At 46.0% G+C, this 17,336-nt stretch overlaps 1 protein-coding gene across 2 annotated transcripts in view; it reads left to right on the forward strand.

Annotated features, from left to right (window-relative positions):
• NSD2 (nuclear receptor binding SET domain protein 2) overlaps positions 1–17,336 on the forward strand; it is a 104,082-nt gene that overhangs the window by 24,493 nt on the left and 62,253 nt on the right. Inside the window, exons 6-7 of one of the 2 annotated variants that reach the window (XM_073574440.1) lie at positions 11,613–11,757; positions 16,725–16,796. In XM_073574440.1, the coding sequence (XP_073430541.1) occupies positions 11,613–11,757; positions 16,725–16,796 (217 nt within the window). The remainder of the gene's footprint in view (positions 1–11,612; positions 11,758–16,724; positions 16,797–17,336) is intronic. The other variant, XM_073574441.1, reaches the window with a different exon arrangement.

The following is a 17,336-nucleotide window of genomic DNA, read 5'->3' on the forward strand; positions in this document are numbered from 1 at the left end:
ACCCCTATCTACCTCAATGTGCGTCGTTCCTTTTCAGGTTTCCGGAGGGATACAGTGTGAATGGTCACAACTGTACTCCCACAAGAGACTGAGTACGGCGTGTATCCTCATAGCTCTCCGTATCAGGACCAGAGCTTAGCACAGATGAGGCGCGGATACCACAAAAGACGCAGACAGCGTGGGATATATCAGGTACCTTTATTGCAAACGGATCACAGGGTGAGTATGCAGTCCAAGTCGCGGCCCCCCTGGCGGTTTCAGGATTCTTCGGAGCGGTCGCCGAGGAAGTGCTGTAGGGTCTCTGCGCCGCCCGTGCCTCCCGGCGGCCGACTTATTCGCTCCAGGCCCCGGCTGTTGCGTGGACCTTGTTCTACACTTCCCACACCTCCTTTCTGCAGCGTTCGGCAGGGGTAGCGCAGGAATCGGGCGGAGATAGATAGGGAGGTGGCCACGGCGACGCTGCGAGACCTCCACGTTGACAGGCAGCCACCGCCATTAATTTAGTCCCCAGCTTCATTTCGGGCCTTCTCTGACGTCACGGCCACACAGCCCCCCCGCTCTTTTTCATAGGCGGGCTTCTCTCCCGCCCTTTTCTAGGACCACCCACGGCCTCTCAGAGCCTGCGGTGGGCAGCGGGCGGTACCTTCTTTTGCTCGGCGGCTAGCTCCGCCCATCTTCTTGGTTTGAAGGCGTGCGTTTCTCTCAGGCTGCCGACATTTTCTCAGCCTGTCAGCCGGACACGGAGGGATTCTACGTTCTCTGCTGGGGCCCTGCATCTTCAGACGAGCCGTGATCAGCACTTTTGGGGACACAGGATCGTGAGTAACTCTGCAGCTGCAGATTGACACTCTCCTCTGCCTTCTGTCCCTTCCGGCATTTCTTCATTATGTCTAATTCTAAGCCTGACCGTACCAGTCAGCCGGCTCCCGCTTGCACTTTTAGTCTTTGCATGTTCCTCTTGCAATCGCAAACTTCCCTCAGGTCAGTCCACTCCCCTCTGCCTAGACTGCAGCAATCCCATTCAGCCCGATGCCGCACAGGAGCAATCTATTGTTCCACGTGAGAGTGAACCCCCCAATTCCTGGCTGGGCTTCTTCTCTATCACAATCCGTGGCGGACCTAACCAGGGTGTCTCAGTCCCTAGTGGCTGTTCTTGATTGCCCCTGGACACTTCTACAGGGCCCAGCAGGTCTCAAGAGGTCCCATCTGAGCCAGCCAGCAGGAGCTGCAAAAGACCCAGTCAGAAACTCAGGCCGGAATCCTCTCCTCACCCCATCTCACATCATAGTCCTTCCCAGCAGTTGCCTTCCCGTGCCTCCTCACCCGAGTCAGGCGAAGCGTTCTCGGAAGCGTCATCTGAAGAGATTTTAGAGCTGGATTCGGACCATGACGCGGACATGAAGATTACGGTACAGAACCTCATTGCTGCGATTAACCACACCTTCGAAATCACAGACTCCCCTGCGAAATCTTCAGATCAGGAGGTTTCGTTCAGACGGGCAGAAACACCTTCCAGAGTTTTCGCCTCCCACTCTGAGTTTGGCAAGATCCTTACCAGGGAGAGAGAAAATCCGACCAGACGCTTTCAAAGAGGGAAGCGCCTCGGCGTGCTCTATCCATTTTCAATAGAGATCACCGACAACTGGTCAGCTTCCCCCTCTGTAGAAGCTCCCGTGTCCAGACTATCTAACAACACTGTCCTCCCGATTTCAGGTGTGGCGTCGCTAAAGGATTCTAATGACAGAATTATAGAATCCTTAGCAAAGTCAGCATTCGAAGCGGCTGCGGCGGCGCTAAGCCCAGCCTTCTCTTCATCTTGGTAGCAAAGGCCATAGCTACTTGGGCGGAGGATCTCCGCAGGGGCATCCTAGATAAAGCCCAACTGGAGCAATTGGCCGAACTGACTAACCAGATCTCCCATGCAGGGGATTATCTGCTCTCTGCCTCCTTGGATGCCGCGTCTTGCGCGGCTCAGGCATCCAGCAATGTGGTGGCAATCCGGCGTAGAATTTGGCTCAAGGCTTGGCAGGCGGATTTGTCTTCAAAAAAGTCCCTTACCAATCTGCCTTTTCAGGGAGCGTGTCTCTTTGGATCCCAGCTGGACCAGATTATTAAGGACGCCACTGGAGGCACAAGTTCCCTCTTCCCTCAATCCAAGCCTCGTAGGCCTCCGCTAAGGCGTCCGCTTTGGCACTTTCAGTCTTTATGCCGCCAACAGAGGCCGCAGGCACGCCAGGATAGAAAGAAGGTCTCCTTCAGACCCACTCCCTCCTGGTGATCTCACTCCTCCCAGGGCAGATCCTCCAGGTCCAGATCTGGTCAGTCCACATCAACATGACTATCAACAAAGTCCCGAGGGTCCTTGCCAACTGGGCGGTCGACTCCTTTTCTTCAGAGACGTCTGGCTTGCCTCAGTAGAGGATGCTTGGGTCAGGGAAGTTGTATCCTCAGGAAACAAGACAGTTTGTTTCTCGTCCCAAGGATCGTTTCTTCGAGTCCCGACGTCCAAAAGACCCTGCCTTAGTTCTGGGTTTCTTTGCATCCATCGCCTCTCTTCTCAGTCCCGGGGTGATTGTGCCCGTTCCCAAATCAGAACGTTTCAAAGGGTTTTATTCAAACCTGTTTGTAATGCCGAAAAAAGACGGTGCAGTTCGTCCCATCCTGGATCTCAAGTTACTGAACAAGAGGGTCCGACTGCGTCATTTCAGGATGGAGTCTCTTCGGTCGGTAATCGCTTCCATGGATGCGCAGGAGTTCATGTGTTCAATAGACATTCAAGATGCCTATCTACAGTGGGGCAAAAAAGTATTTAGTCAGTCAGCAATAGTGCAAGTTCCACCACTTAAAAAGACGAGAGGCGTCTGTAATTTACATCATAGGTAGACCTCAACTATGGGAGACAAACTGAGAAAAAAAAATCCAGAAAATCACATTGTCTGTTTTTTTTTAAATTTTATTTGCATATTATGGTGGAAAATAAGTATTTGGTCAGAAACAAGCAATCAAGATTTCTGGCTCTCACAGACCTGTAACTTCTTCTTTAAGAGTCTCCTCTTTCCTCCACTCATTACCTGTAGTAATGGCACCTGTTTAAACTTGTTATCAGTATAAAAAGACACCTGTGCACACCCTCAAACAGTCTGACTTCAAACTCCACTATGGTGAAGACCAAAGAGCTGTCAAAGGACACCAGAAACAAAATTGTAGCCCTGCACCAGGCTGGGAAGACTGAATCTTCAATAGCCAACCAGCTTGGAGTGAAGAAATCAACTGTGGGAGCAATAATTCGAAAATGGAAGACATACAAGACCACTGATAATCTCCCTCGATCTGGTGCTCCACGCAAAATCCCACCCCGTGGGGTCAGAATGATCACAAGAACGGTGAGCAAAAATGCCAGAACCACGCGGGGGGACCTAGTGAATGAACTGCAGAGAGCTGGGACCAATGTAACAAGGCCTACCATAAGTAACACACTACGCCACCATGGACTCAGATCCTGCAGTGCCAGACGTGTCCCACTGCTTAAGCCTGTACATGTCCGGGCCCGTCTGAAGTTTGCTAGAGAGCATTTGGATGATCCAGAGGAGTTTTGGGAGAATGTCCTATGGTCTGATGAAACCAAACTGGTACTGTTTGGTAGAAACACAACTTGTCGTGTTTGGAGGAAAAAGAATACGGAGTTGCATCCATCAAACACCATTCCTACTGTAAAGCATGGTGGTGGAAACATCATGCTTTGGGGCTGTTTCTCTGCAAAGGGGCCAGGACGACTGATCCGGGTACTTGAAAGAATGAATGGGGCCATGTATCGTGAGATTTTGAGTGCAAACCTCCTTCCATCAGCAAGGGCATTGAAGATGAAACGTGGCTGGGTCTTTCAACATGACAATGATCCAAAGCACACCGCCAGGGCAAGGAAGGAGTGGCTTCGTAAGAAGCATTTCAAGGTCCTGGAGTGGCCTAGCCAGTCTCCAGATCTCAACCCTATAGAAAACCTTTGGAGGGAGTTGAAAGTCTGTGTTGCCAAGCGAAAAGCCAAAAACATCACTGCTCTAGAGGAGATCTGCATGGAGGAATGGGCCAACATACCAACAACAGTGTGTGGCAACCTTGTGAAGACTTACAGAAAACGTTTGACCTGTCATTGCCAACAAAGGATATATCACAAAGTATTGAGATGAAATTTTGTTTCTGACCAAATACTTATTTTCCACCATAATATGCAAATAAAATGAAAAAAAAAAACAGACAATGTGATTTTCTGGATTTTTTTTTTTCTCAGTTTGTCTCCCATAGTTGAGGTCTACCTATGATGTAAATTACAGACGCCTCTCATCTTTTTAAGTGGTGGAACTTGCACTATTGCTGACTGACTAAATACTTTTTTCCCCACTGTACATGTTCCCATCTTTCCCGGGCATCAGAGATTCCTGCGTTTTGCGATTCACCAGGACCACTACCAGTTCGTTGCACTGCCGTTCGGTCTCGCCACCGCACCCAGAGTTTTTACAAAGATCATGGCGGCGTTGATGGCCTTGTTGAGGATCAGAGGTGTCGTTCTTTTTCCGTACCTCGACGACATTCTGATCAAAGCTCCGTCTTTTCACCAGGCTCGCCAATGTCTTACCATCGTCCTCGACACCCTGTCCAATTTTGAGTGGCTCGTCAACAAAAAGAAGTCCTGCCTTGTTCCGACACAACGTCTGGTGTTTCTGGGCCTATTGTTCGACACTCGTCGATCGAGGGTTTTTCTCCCAGAGGAGAAGATAGTTTCCCTGCAGCGAGATGTACGATAGCTGCAGACCACACGACTTCCATCTCTCCAGACAACCATGAAAGTTCTATGAAAGATGGTGGTGTCGACAGAAGCGATTCCCTTTGCTCAGTTTCACTCCAGACCCCTCCAACAGGCCATCCTGTCTCGGTGGAACAGGTCTGTTTCCCTGGATCGTCCAATTCGCCTTTCATACCGGGTCAGGCAGTCCCTCATTTGGTGGCGGACGTCACCTCTCATTGCCCTAGGTCATTCCTTCCCATTCACTGGCAGATTGTGACAACGGATGCCAGCCTCCTCGGCTGGGGGGCAGTGTTTTGCAATCACACTGTTCAGGGTCGGTGGTCGACTCAAGAGACAGTTCTGCCGATCAACGTCCTCGAGATACGGGCGATCTATCTGTCTCTCGGTCACTGGGAGAGACTTCTCAGGGGCCTGCCAATCCGTATTCAGACAGACAATGCCACAGCGGTGGCATATGTCAGCCACCAGGGGGGACACGGAGTGCCTCAGCCCTAGCGGAAGTGTCCAAAATTCTTCACTGGGCAGAGGTTTCAGTCCCAGCAATATCTGCGGTGGACAACTGGGCCGCCGATTTTCTCAGCCGCGAGGGTCTCGCGGCGGGAGAGTGGTCCTTGCATCCGGATGTATTTCATCAGCTTTGCCGTCGTTGGGGAACTCCGGACGTAGACCTGTTGGCGTCTCGCCTCAACAGGAAAGTCCCACAGTTTGTATCCAGGGCTCGAGATCCTCTCGCCATGGGCGCCGGCGCTCTGACCATTCCTTGGTCTCAGTTCGAGCTCCCCTACCTGTTCCCTCCCCTTCCCAAGCTGTTGAAGAAAATCAAAGCAGAACGAATTCCAGTCATCCTCATCGCCCCCCGAATTGGCCCAGAAGGTCTTGGTTCGCGGACATCGTCAACCTTCTCGCGGACGCCCCTAGAAGCTTCCAGACAAGGCAGATCTGCTGTCTCAGGGCCTGATTTGCCACCCCAATTCTCGGCCGCTCAATTTGATGGCGTGGCTGAGACCGAGGTTTTGAAACGATCAGGTTTTTCTGATCGTGTTATTCATAGCATGATCCGGGCCAGAAAGCCATCGTCTTCCAAAATTTATTACCGTACTTGGAAAGCCTATTTCACTTGGTGCGAGGCCAATAACATTCCGCCCATATCCTTTTCTCTCCCTTCTGTCCTGGCGTTTCTTCAGGCAGGCCTTGATGCGGGCCTTGCCCTCAGCTCTTTAAAAGGTCAAGTCTCGGCACTATCCATCTTGTTCCAGAAGACGTTGGCCTCCCGTCCTCCGGTCAAGACCTTCCTTCAGGGAGTGGCTCATGCGGCTCCTCTGTACCGCGCGCCTGTACATCCATGGGATCTTAATCTGGTTCTCGAGGTTCTGCAAGGTCCTTCCTTTGAATCTCTCAGGGAAGTTTCCCTATCTCTCCTTTAATGGAAAGTAGCCTTCCTAGTAGCCGTCACCTCCATCCGGCGTGTCGGAATTGGCGGCCCTTTCTTGTCGTTCCCCTTTCTTGGTGCTCCACCAGGACAAGGTAGTTCTACGACATCCGCCTTCTTTCCTTCCTAAGGTGGTGTCCACTTTCCACCTGAATGAGGATATTGTTCTCCCGTCCTTTTGTCCGGGTCCAACTCACCCTCGGGAGCGCTCCTTGAACAAGCTGGACTTGGTCAGGGCGATGAGGGTCTACCTAGCTAGAACGACTCCTTTTGAGGAAGTCAGACTCTTTTCATCATTCCAGATGGGGCACGGAAAGGTCGGCGCCCTCCAAAGCTACTATTGCTCGCTGGATCAGATCGGCAATTTTGGAGGCCTACCGGATCAAGCATCGAGTGGCCCCTCCTGGAATTAGAGCTCACTCTACCCGGGCAGTGGGTGCCTCCTTGCAGAGCTTACGCGCTGCAACTTTGCAAAGCTGCAACCTGGTCATCTGTTCACATGTTTGTGAAATTCTACAAGGTCCACACCTACGCTTCGGCGGATGCCAGCCTAGGTAGAAGGATCCTGCAGGCAGCGGTGGTGAGTCCGCTGGCCTGATGGAAGTTTGTTTTCCCTCCCCAGGGACTGCTTTTGGACATCCCATGGTCTCTGTGACCCCCAATGAAGCGATAGAGAAAACAGGATTTTTGGGTTGCTTACTGTAAAATCTGTTTCTCGGAGCCTTCATTGGGGGACACAGCACCCTCCCATGTTCTGCAACTCCTGTTCTTATGTTGTTATGTACAGTTGAGTTATCTGTTCTGTTTTCAATCTATTCTGTTACTTCTCCTACTGTTTTCTCACTAACTGAGGAAATTCCTGCCGGTTGGTGGGGTGTACACTGCGGAGGAGCTAACCTTTGTGCATAGGGTCAGCCTCCTAGTGGCAGCAGCATACACCCATGGTCTGTGTCCCCCAATGAAGGCTCCGAGAAACAGATTTTACAGTAAGCAACCCAAAAATCCTGTTATCCACCAATCTTGATAGGTGATGTCACAGCTCACCCCCTCCTCCTCCTGTATAATGACTGTTACCACTCCTTACACAGAAGATCACCTATTGTGGATGGTGGATCCTGGGTTATGTTACAGCTCACCTCCTCCTGTACAATAACTGATAACTAGTGATGAGTGAGTGTACTCTAACTTGTTCTTAGAGAACGCTCGGATGTTACCAGAGTGTCTTGGGCGTGCTCGGATAATATATTTGAGTCCCTGCAGCTGTATGTTTAGTGGCAGTAGATGGGCGCAACACACGCAGGGATTGCCTGTTTGTTAGGCCTGTTTCACACTTCCGTTTTTGTGTCCGTCAAACGGATCCGTTTCCGTTTTTTTGACGGAAACTGATGCAAACGGATCCGTTTTTAAAAAAACGGATCCGTTTTTTTGACGGATCCGCGGTAACCACTAATGGAAGTCTATGGGACAAAAAACGGATCCTGCAAAAAAAATGGCGGATCCGTTTTTTTACGGAAACCAACGGATTTTGACGCATTTGAAAAAACGGAAGTGTGAAACAGGCCTTAGGCAATGCCCACATGTGTTAAGCTGTCTACTGCCGTGAGATATGCAACCGCAGGGACTTGACCATATTATCCAAGCACGCCCAAGATACTCGGATTACACCCGAGCGTCCTCTAAGAACCCTCATCACTACTGATAACACCTCCATGTACAGTAGCTAACACAATACATGATCTACCATTCACAATAGGTGATATCACAGATCATCTCCAGTGCAATGACTGATGACTAGTGATAGGTGAACCCCTGGATGTTTTAGGTCCGGCGGAACTATTCACTTAAATAGGGACCTGAACGTCCAGTGTTTGCCACGCTGTCATGTGCATGACAACACTGCAAACACTCCCTCTGATCGGCAGTAAAATCATTACGACCGGTCAGAGACCGTGAGTCAGCAGTTGTTACCAGAGGTAAACTTTCTATCTCCGGTCACTAGTGACGGCTGATGGGAATACAGCCTATTCCTGCTGCCGCTAGTAACAGCGAGAGCAGGCGGCAGATGGTGGGAGTATTCATCAGCCTGCACTGTAAATAAAAAATAATGGTATAAAAAAAAAAAAACTGCTTGGGTTCACCTGTATTTTTGATAACCATCCAGGCAAAACTGACAGCTGTGGGCTGCAACCCTCAGCTGTCAGCTTTATCGTAGCTAGTTGTCTAGAGTAGAGGGGTCCCCACGCCATTTTTTTTTAAATTACCCTATATACTCGTGTATAAGCGCCCCCCCCCCTAATTTTGCCACAAAAAACTGGGAAAACTTATTGACTCGTGTATAAGCCTAGGGTGGAAAATGCAGCAACTACTGGTAAATTTCAAAAATAAAAATGGATACTAATAAAAGTAAAATTAATTGAGACATCAGTAGGTTAAACATTTTTGAATATTCATAATGAATCAGGAGCCCCATATAATGCGCCATACAGTTCATGATGGCCCCATAAGATGCTCCATACAAAATACACCCCATATAATGCTGCACAAAGGTTAGATGCTCCATAGATTATGCCCCCATAAGATGCTCCATAGATTATGCCCCATATGATGCCGCCGCTGCTGCAAATAAAGAAAAAAAAAAGACATACTCACCTCTCCGTCGCTGGGGGACAGGTGCCGGTGTCACCGCTGGCTCAGTCCCGGCACCCGGTCCGTCGCTGTGCCCGCTCAGTCTTCGGGTCCCTCTGTCAGTGACTGTTCAGGCAGCAGAGGGCGTGGCGGCACTAACTATGTAATCGTACCCTCTGCTGCCTGAACGTCACTGACAGAGGACGTGCAGGACAGTGGTGTGCAGCGATGGCCCGGGGACCGGTGAATAACGAATATACTTACCCCCTCCTGGCGCGGTCTCTGCAGCCCCTGCGTCTCCGGCAACCCTTTTTTCAGCGGTCATATGGTACCGCTCATCAAAGTCATGAATATGCGCATATTCATGACTTTAATGAACGGTACCACGTGACCGCTGAAGGAAGGAAGAGCTACCAGAGAGAAGCAGGGGGGCTGCAGAGATTTTGGGGGGGGGGGGGGGGGGGTTTTAAGTATGATCTGACACCCCTGCCGACCCCCGGTATGTGACTTGCGTATAAGCCGAGAGGGGGACTTTCAGCCCAAAAAAATTGGCTGAAAATCTCGGCTTATGCGCGAGTATATAGAGTATGTAAATAAAATTTTTAAAAAACTGCTTGGGTTCCTCCACATTTTTTTACAACCAGCCAAGATAAAGCAGACAGTTGACGGCTGGTGTTCTCCAGCTGGTAAAGGGCTGTGTATATTGGGCCGCCCAGAAAATGCGTGTCTATTAGATTGGCCAGATCTGGCGCTTTGCCCAGCACTTCCCACATGCCTAACGCCCAATGCACTGAAGCCAAAGTCTCCTGTAAAAAAAAAAAAGTAAATAAAAAGCAACAAAATTCCTCACCTGTCTGTCCTGTCCCACGCCGTAATCCACATCTGCGATACAGTTTTCAACCTGGACAGGCAGAGAACAACGTTAGAACACATAGAACACATCGTCCTCCAAAGCGACCATTCCCAAATGGTTCAGTTCTGCTGTTGAAGCCCAAAAGGCCAATGACAAATTTTCACGCCTCTGGTTTCAGCTAATTTCATGATAGCGGTCAAGGACCTCCTGGATAGTCAAGCATCAGAGCTCTGTTTCACCAGTCTGAAAGACTGCCACCTAGGCCTCTGTCCACACCTTCGCCAACTTCTACAAGACCTGCTCTATACCAGCATTTGGTGTAGTAAGAGACTGTCTGCTAAGTGGTGCACATGGTTAGCTGATCTAGGATTCCCCCAGGTCATATCTTCTAATGCTATTAAGAAAATTTGGATTTTTGTACTTGCTGTAAAATCCCTTTCTCATTCAATAACAATGGTGAGGGACTATACCCTCCGTCCTTGGTCGTCTGTGTTTTGTGTTCTTTCCTGGTTTCAAGTGATATCGATTCCTAGTTTTGTTTTTTCCTAGTGAATTTTTTTTTTTGGTTACTCTCCTACTGCTTTTGTCACTAAGCCTTGCTCCTGGCGTCTGAGGAGCAGCGGGTATAGCTCACCAGGTGGAGCCGCAAGATCTTTTTTTTTTTTTTTTTTTTTTTTTTCTTCTACTTAGTTTTGAGCTTCCCCCCGGCAAGTCGTATACTTGTTTCCTCCCCCAATGTAGTCAACTAGAAAGGGATTTTACAAAGATCAAATCTAAAAAAATCAGTGTATGCTGTTTAAGGCTATGTGCCCACATATGCAGAAAAAAAAGTGCGTTTTTTTTGCACTTTTTTTTTCGTGTTTTTTTTCCCTGTGATTTTCGCGTGCGAAATTCAAGCACTTTACAAGCGATTTGAAGCATCGCTTTGGAATGTGATTGACAGGTTGGTCACACTGGTCAAACATAGTGTTTGACCAGTGTGACCAACTTTTTACTATTGAGGCTGCCTATGTGGCATCAGTAGTAAAAGATCTAATGTTAAAAATAATAAAAAAAAATTAAAAATCTGGTTATATTCACCTTCCGGTGTCCAGCGCAGCCTTCCCGGGCCTCAGAGATGCTTCCGTTCCCAGTAATGCTTTGCGAGACCATTGATGACATGAGGTCTTGCGTTACTGTAACGGTCTCGCGAGGAATAGGGACCGCTACAGTAATCGAGACCGTGACGTCATCAAACGTTTCGCAAAGCATTACTGGGAACGCGAGCATCGCTGAGGTCTGGGAAGGCTGCGCGGGACGCCGGAAGGTGAGTATAACCCAATTTTTTTTATTTTTATTTTTTTAATACTTTTTTTTTTTTTTTTTTTTTTTTACAGGGATATGTTACCCATGGCCTGGAGGAGTGTCTCCTCTCCTCCACACCGTGGGTACCATCCGCACGAGTCGCTCACTTTGTGCATGGTGGGCATAGCCACATGCGGGAAGTAAGCAGACCTCATGCATTCCTATGGGTGTGGAATCGTGGCAATTCTTTGCGTAATTGCGGCGATTCCGCAAAAAATGAGCACGCTGCGGTTTTTTCCGCGATGCGATTCCGCCGCGGAAAAAAATGCAGCATTAGCACAGCATGTGCGAAATGCCATAGGAATGCATGGAGTGCGTTCTGTATGTGTTTTTTAAGCGTGTTCGCTGCGAAAACGCTTAAAAATCGCAACGTGTGCACACAGCCTTAATGGTAAAAAAAAATGTTGTATAGCCTTTTATATAAAACTTACCCCCTCTGTCCGTATCATATAAGGTTGGAGTTTCTTAATTATCAGTGGGACACATGCATCCACTTTATTGTATGTAGAAGGATTTGCTGTGATTTTTCTGAGCTCTTACTCTTTCCTCCCTTCCCATAGGTAATAAGCGAACATCCCGACGCTTCCAGCGAAGAGATCGAAGAGTTACTCGAGTCGCAATGGAACATGCTCAGCGATAAACAAAAAGCCCGCTATAATACAAAGTTTGCCATAATCACCTCGCCCAAATCTGAAGAAGACTCTGGTAAACCTGATACTGCACTGTACTCTAAGGCATTTAAATAGCTTTCATCATGCTTTTAAATGGGAGCAAAAAAAAAACCCCTTTCTACTAATCCCTTTTACTATATCTATCGGCCATTGTTTTGTATGTTCCCGCTGACGTAGTTACATCTCCTCCTCCTCTTCTATTATTTTACGTATAACGCAGATGTAGAGAGTCTATTTTATAGCAATGAAAAAAAAAGCCAACGGGAGAAAAAAAAAAAAAAATCCTCCCTTTCCTGGTTTTTACGTTTGACCGAGATGCTTTCGGCATATTGGAAGTATCTGTACCGGTTTTCTTTTTTTTTTTTTTTTTTTCCCTTTCGCCTGACAGTATATTTTTAGTTCAGTGTATGTAATTATTCATTTTTCTTACTAAAGGAATTAAACACACACATTGTGGTTCTGTCGCAGCTTTTGCCGCCATTTTTATTTAAAAAAAAAAAAAAAATGGCAGCCACAAAGGTGATACAACCCGAATATATTATGTATAGTATGTACGCCCGTTATCTGGAGCTGTAACCCACCGTTATAACGCTGCTGTTTCCTATAACCGCCGTTTAGTTCTTTATTGAAAGGGTAAGCGCAATGCCTTTAAGACCACTTCATTAAAGGGGCGCCTTCACACCTTACGTAAAATGTTCACTTGTCTGTGGGCGGTTGACGTAAGCAGATCTGTCTGCTCACCCCGTTTAAAATAATTGTTCCTTTTGTTGTGCCTCTGTTACTCCTGCAAATGGAGGGTGCATTTTTTTTTTTCTTATAGAGGCTGCAAGTTATCTCTCCCTATGACAGTCTTCAAATGCAGAAATGTTACCCCCCCCCCCCAGACACACCCTACCACCCCTCCTAGACTCAAGTCCGTGGTCTCTGTCCCAAACCCTTGTCCTGCACTGATGAGGGGCAAGGTTGCACACATGGACTCCGAGGATCGTCCCCCCCACCCATTTAAATGCATTTAGAGCTAAAAAGATCATTTTTATAATTGGTTTATATTAGAAATTTTGCACCGTTTTGTCTTCTGTAACCTTTATTGCACTGCCTGCTGCTGGCTGCAAAATGAGTTAACTGAGATTTCGTCAGTGAGCTCACCCTCATTTAATGATGGGAGAGTTTTTCTTTTTCAGTTGATTTGAAATCAGAGTTGAATGTGCCAGGAAACAGAGACTGTAAAAGTCAAATTTTGCTAAATTTTTATTAAAAAAACAATCGTTAAATATCTATTGCCCTAAATATATACATTTTTAACTAAAAAAAAATTGCCAGTTAATGCTTAAGCCACCTTTTAAATAGCTACTTCCTAAAGGTGGCACGAGATGTCCATTTTTTTAATTTTTTTTTTTTTTATACAAGGTGATAGATGAACCACCTAGAAGTGAATGAATACGTTGAATATTACCGTTCCTGATGTCCCCCACTGATTCCAGGAGGAGTAACGGAGGAATGAGTGTTCTAATTAACGCTCCAGCTTAAGGGAAAGCTAGAATAAAATGGAATTAGAAAAATCAGTGCTGAGTGTACAATTAAGGGAAAACAAGCTTAACAAAAAATATTATCCTTGGTTACCACCGCATTCCGTATAACCCATAGAATGAAGGTGAACAACAGTGACAAAGCACATAAAACAATAGTGGGGTGGATGATTTTGATTTGCACCCTCCCCCACCCCAGAAGACTAATAAAAGACCTTAAAAAATAGCACTGTTGTGGGGTGTGTATATAAAGCACAACTCTTCACACACAAAGCAACCCATTATGCTGCTACGTGAACAGAAAACTTTAAAATTATGGCTTAAAAAATGCTGCTGATTTAAGTTAAGGCTAAAAAAAACACACAACCCATTGAGTTAAAGGGTTATTTCCATCTTCATAGATTTCGATATTGTCGGATAGTCCTCGTAAAAACAATCACTTTTGCCACTTACTGCTTGTTAAAATTTTCATTCTTTCTTGAGATATTAATATTTGTTTCTAGCTTGTTGCCTCAGAGACCGACCATCTCTGCCGTTTATCAGCGGTGGTCGGTCTCCAAGGCAATGGGCTTTAAACAAATGTTAATATCTCAAGAACGGCTGCAAATTTTAACAAGCGGTAAATTGCAAAAGTGATTGTTTTTACGAGCTCTATCTGTTATACTAAGGGTTCAGCACTTTTTCATCCAAAGATAGACCTTTTTTTTTTTTTTTTTTTATATTAAACAGGTGAAAAACATTAGAGGGTTCTGAACATGGGTGACAACGTTTACATATATCAATCTCCGATGCTCCTTTTTAGGAAATGCATAATTCCATGTTAATAGAGTAAGTTTAAAAACCTGATTGGGGGGTCTAGTAATGGGATCACCTGTCTGTTCCACCCCTGATTAGTCTTTTATGGCATATTCTAGTGGTAAAGAACCCTTTTAAAGTGATTGTACAGCTAAAATAAGTGTAATTGCATGCCTTTATGCAGTTTACTAATCTAGATGAGGCCTCAATCTTCATAAAAACTCAATCTGGTTGCTGGTATATGTATTGGGCCGTGATCACACTACCGTGTGTGATGCGAGAAATTTCTATGCAGCCGCAGCTCCGTTCCTGAGTGCCGGGCGGTAGTGCCGAGTGTTGATGCGAGAGACTCGTGCGAGGTTCTCGCATCACACATGGTAGTGTGATCCCGGGCTGAGGAGCTGAGCCTGCACCATATCTTTCACAGGCAGACTGTGTTACACATCCGGCTTCTGCCTGAGGCAGCACCAAGAGGAGCTAGCTGTGATCACTGCTGCTAACCCCTTTAAATACTGCTGTCAATTTGGATGACTCCTGTTAATTTTTTTTTTTTTTTTTTGCCCCCTTTATTAATGGGTGCATAAAAAATATTCCGTATTCTCCGCATCCATAGGAGTCCTGTCCAATCTTTTAAGAGTGACCATGAAGCAAAAAAAAATATTGGGATAGTATCTTGGAGATGGGATTACCCATTTTTAAGGCTCTTGGAAGAAGGGGAGGGAAAAAACAGACTGAACTCTGCGATGGGAAGAAGAGGAGTTAAGAACATTTTTTAAATTATATATTTTTTAGCTGAACATCCCTTTATTTTTACTTTGGCTTTACCTCTTATGTACTTAAAGGAGTGTTCCCATCTCCAAGATCTTATCCCAATATGTAGTAGGTGTACTAATATTAGGAAATAAACTAATAGCAAAGCCACAAAAGAGAACTAAAATCCTCCAAATATTAAAAAGAAAAAAGGGTAGCACCGCTTACCTGCCCAGGTCTTTGAACAAATGCACCACAGGATGCAAGCACCCCATATAGCAAGATGTTGGCAACACAGGTGCAAGATACTAAATAGACATCCACTCACCACCTACCCAGTCCTGGAAGAAGGGTGGGACTGCTTTTAGTATACATTTGCACAATAAATACCTGTATAGGGCGCTATTCACCTAAAGGAAATGCATAGTGTCTGGTTTTCAGTCTATTAGTCTCGCCCCTACTATTCGATTAGGCGGGCTGGCCGTCAACACCCCTGTATACAAGACCAAAAGTGCTGGACTTGGCTGCACCCTGAAAACTATAGTGCGCAAAATACATAAATAGTCATGTATGTTTTGACCAAAATATGCAAGCTCGCAACCCGCGTCAAGGATCCTCAGACTTGCTAGTCCTATCACAAAGCTAATAGCAAAGCCACAAAAGAGAGGACTAAAATCCTCCAAAAATTAAATAAGCGGTGCTGCCTTTTTTCTGCTGTTTTTTTTTTTTTTTTTTTCTTAATTTTTGGAGGATTTTAGCCCTCTCTTTTGTGGCTTTATTAGTTTAGTGATAGGACTCGCAAGCTTGGGGACCCTTGACGTGGCTCCCGAGCATGCATATTTTGACCAAAATATCGACAAATACTTCACTATTTTTATGTATTTTGTGCACTATAGTTTTCAGGGTGCAGCCAAACCCGGCACGTTTGGTCTTGTATACAAGGGTGTTCACACTGGATGCATTGAGAGAGTGCCCGCCTAATCGAATATTAAGGGCGTGACTAATAGGCTGAAAACCAGACACTATGCATTTCCTTTACTGTGCAAATGTATTACTAAGCAGTCACCCCCTCCATGAATGGGTAGGTGGTGAGTGGCTGTCTATTTATTACCTGTGTTGCCAACATCTTGCTATATGGGCTGGCTGCATCCTGTAGTGCATTTGTTCAAAGACCTGGGCAGGTAAGCTGTGCTGCCTTTTTTCTGCTAATATTAGGAAATACCGCTAATTAGTAATGTAGTATAGTTTTTCTGATTCGCTATGTCCCTTTCCTCATGTGCAGGCATTGCAGGACCTTAGGTATCCATGGTTGTGACCACTAGCAACTTGCTACCTTTCACTTTATCACTAGACGTAACCATGGGATACGTAAGGTCCTGCAATGCCTGCACATGAGAAAAGAGACTTGGCAAATCAAGAGTTGAGGGATTTTCTACTACTCTTACTATATATTGGGATAGGATTTTGGAGATGGGAATACCCCTTTAAGTCTGTTTCATAACGCACCCAAGGTTGAGCAGAAAGTCGTCTTAGATTATAAAATGCTGCTATAAGGAGATCTCCCCCAATGAAATGAGACTATAAATCACACGAGCCCGTCAGCCAGCCCCCTTCACATGTCAGATTTTTGTGAAATTTCGTTGGGGAGATGGCGCTAGTATTGGGCATTGCTTCCTGGCAAAAGTCTGTAAATTGGCGCTCAAGAAAAATGTCACTTGTAGGTAGCAAGCCATTAAAGACTTGACTTTGGATCTCAGACCACCCTAAAAGCATTTCTGGCGGTCTGTGCTCCCCCTTACACCCCCCCCTTATTTGATCATATTATCCCACCATTGGAGCAGTGAATTTATTTTTGCCTTTTTCTCAGCAATTTGTCATGGAATATTGGGGAACAATGAAACAAAAAAAAATACTTCTGTATCCTTCCAAGGTACAAAGCAGAAGAGCGCGGAGGACGTCGAGCGAAATGTGTGCGAAGAGCGACCAGAGAGGAGATCAAGAAGTAAATGAAATTCATGTTGTCCGTTCACTTCCAATCAGAAATGGAAACGCTTTGTAAATGGAGCGTAGAAATGGGTTCTTTTAACTTTATTTTTTTTTTTTTAACAATTTATTTAACCCTTTTTAAAAAAAAAAAAGCAAAAAAAAACAACCTACACTCACAACTGCATGTAATATCACAAAGTTGCGGAGTTTGGTTCAGCATCTCTTTTGGATACATATATATATACTCCCGTCCAGTTAGATATTAAGCCGCGTCCGGTGCCGAGGAGCTCGCCTTCTCCGAGGTCGCCGACTTCTGGACACACACACTTGTTGTTACTCTTTACTGTCGTACGGCTTCCTTATGAAGAGACTGCTTGTCAAAAAAAAAAAAAAATTATATTTTTTTTTCTTTTTTGTTCTCGTGGTTCTTTCCCCCCTTTCCCTCTTCGTTGTGCAGTCACACGTTGTATCGGCACAGTGGTTCTCCCTAATGGTAAACCTGTCCATCCTAATAATAAACAAAGTCATTTCATCTGTTTTTTCTTACATGGAGTAA

Source organism: Dendrobates tinctorius, unplaced genomic scaffold, assembly GCF_039654945.1.
Source record: "Dendrobates tinctorius isolate UK_male_01 unplaced genomic scaffold, ASM3965494v1 ptg000039l, whole genome shotgun sequence".
Lineage (NCBI taxonomy): Eukaryota > Metazoa > Chordata > Amphibia > Anura > Dendrobatidae > Dendrobates > Dendrobates tinctorius.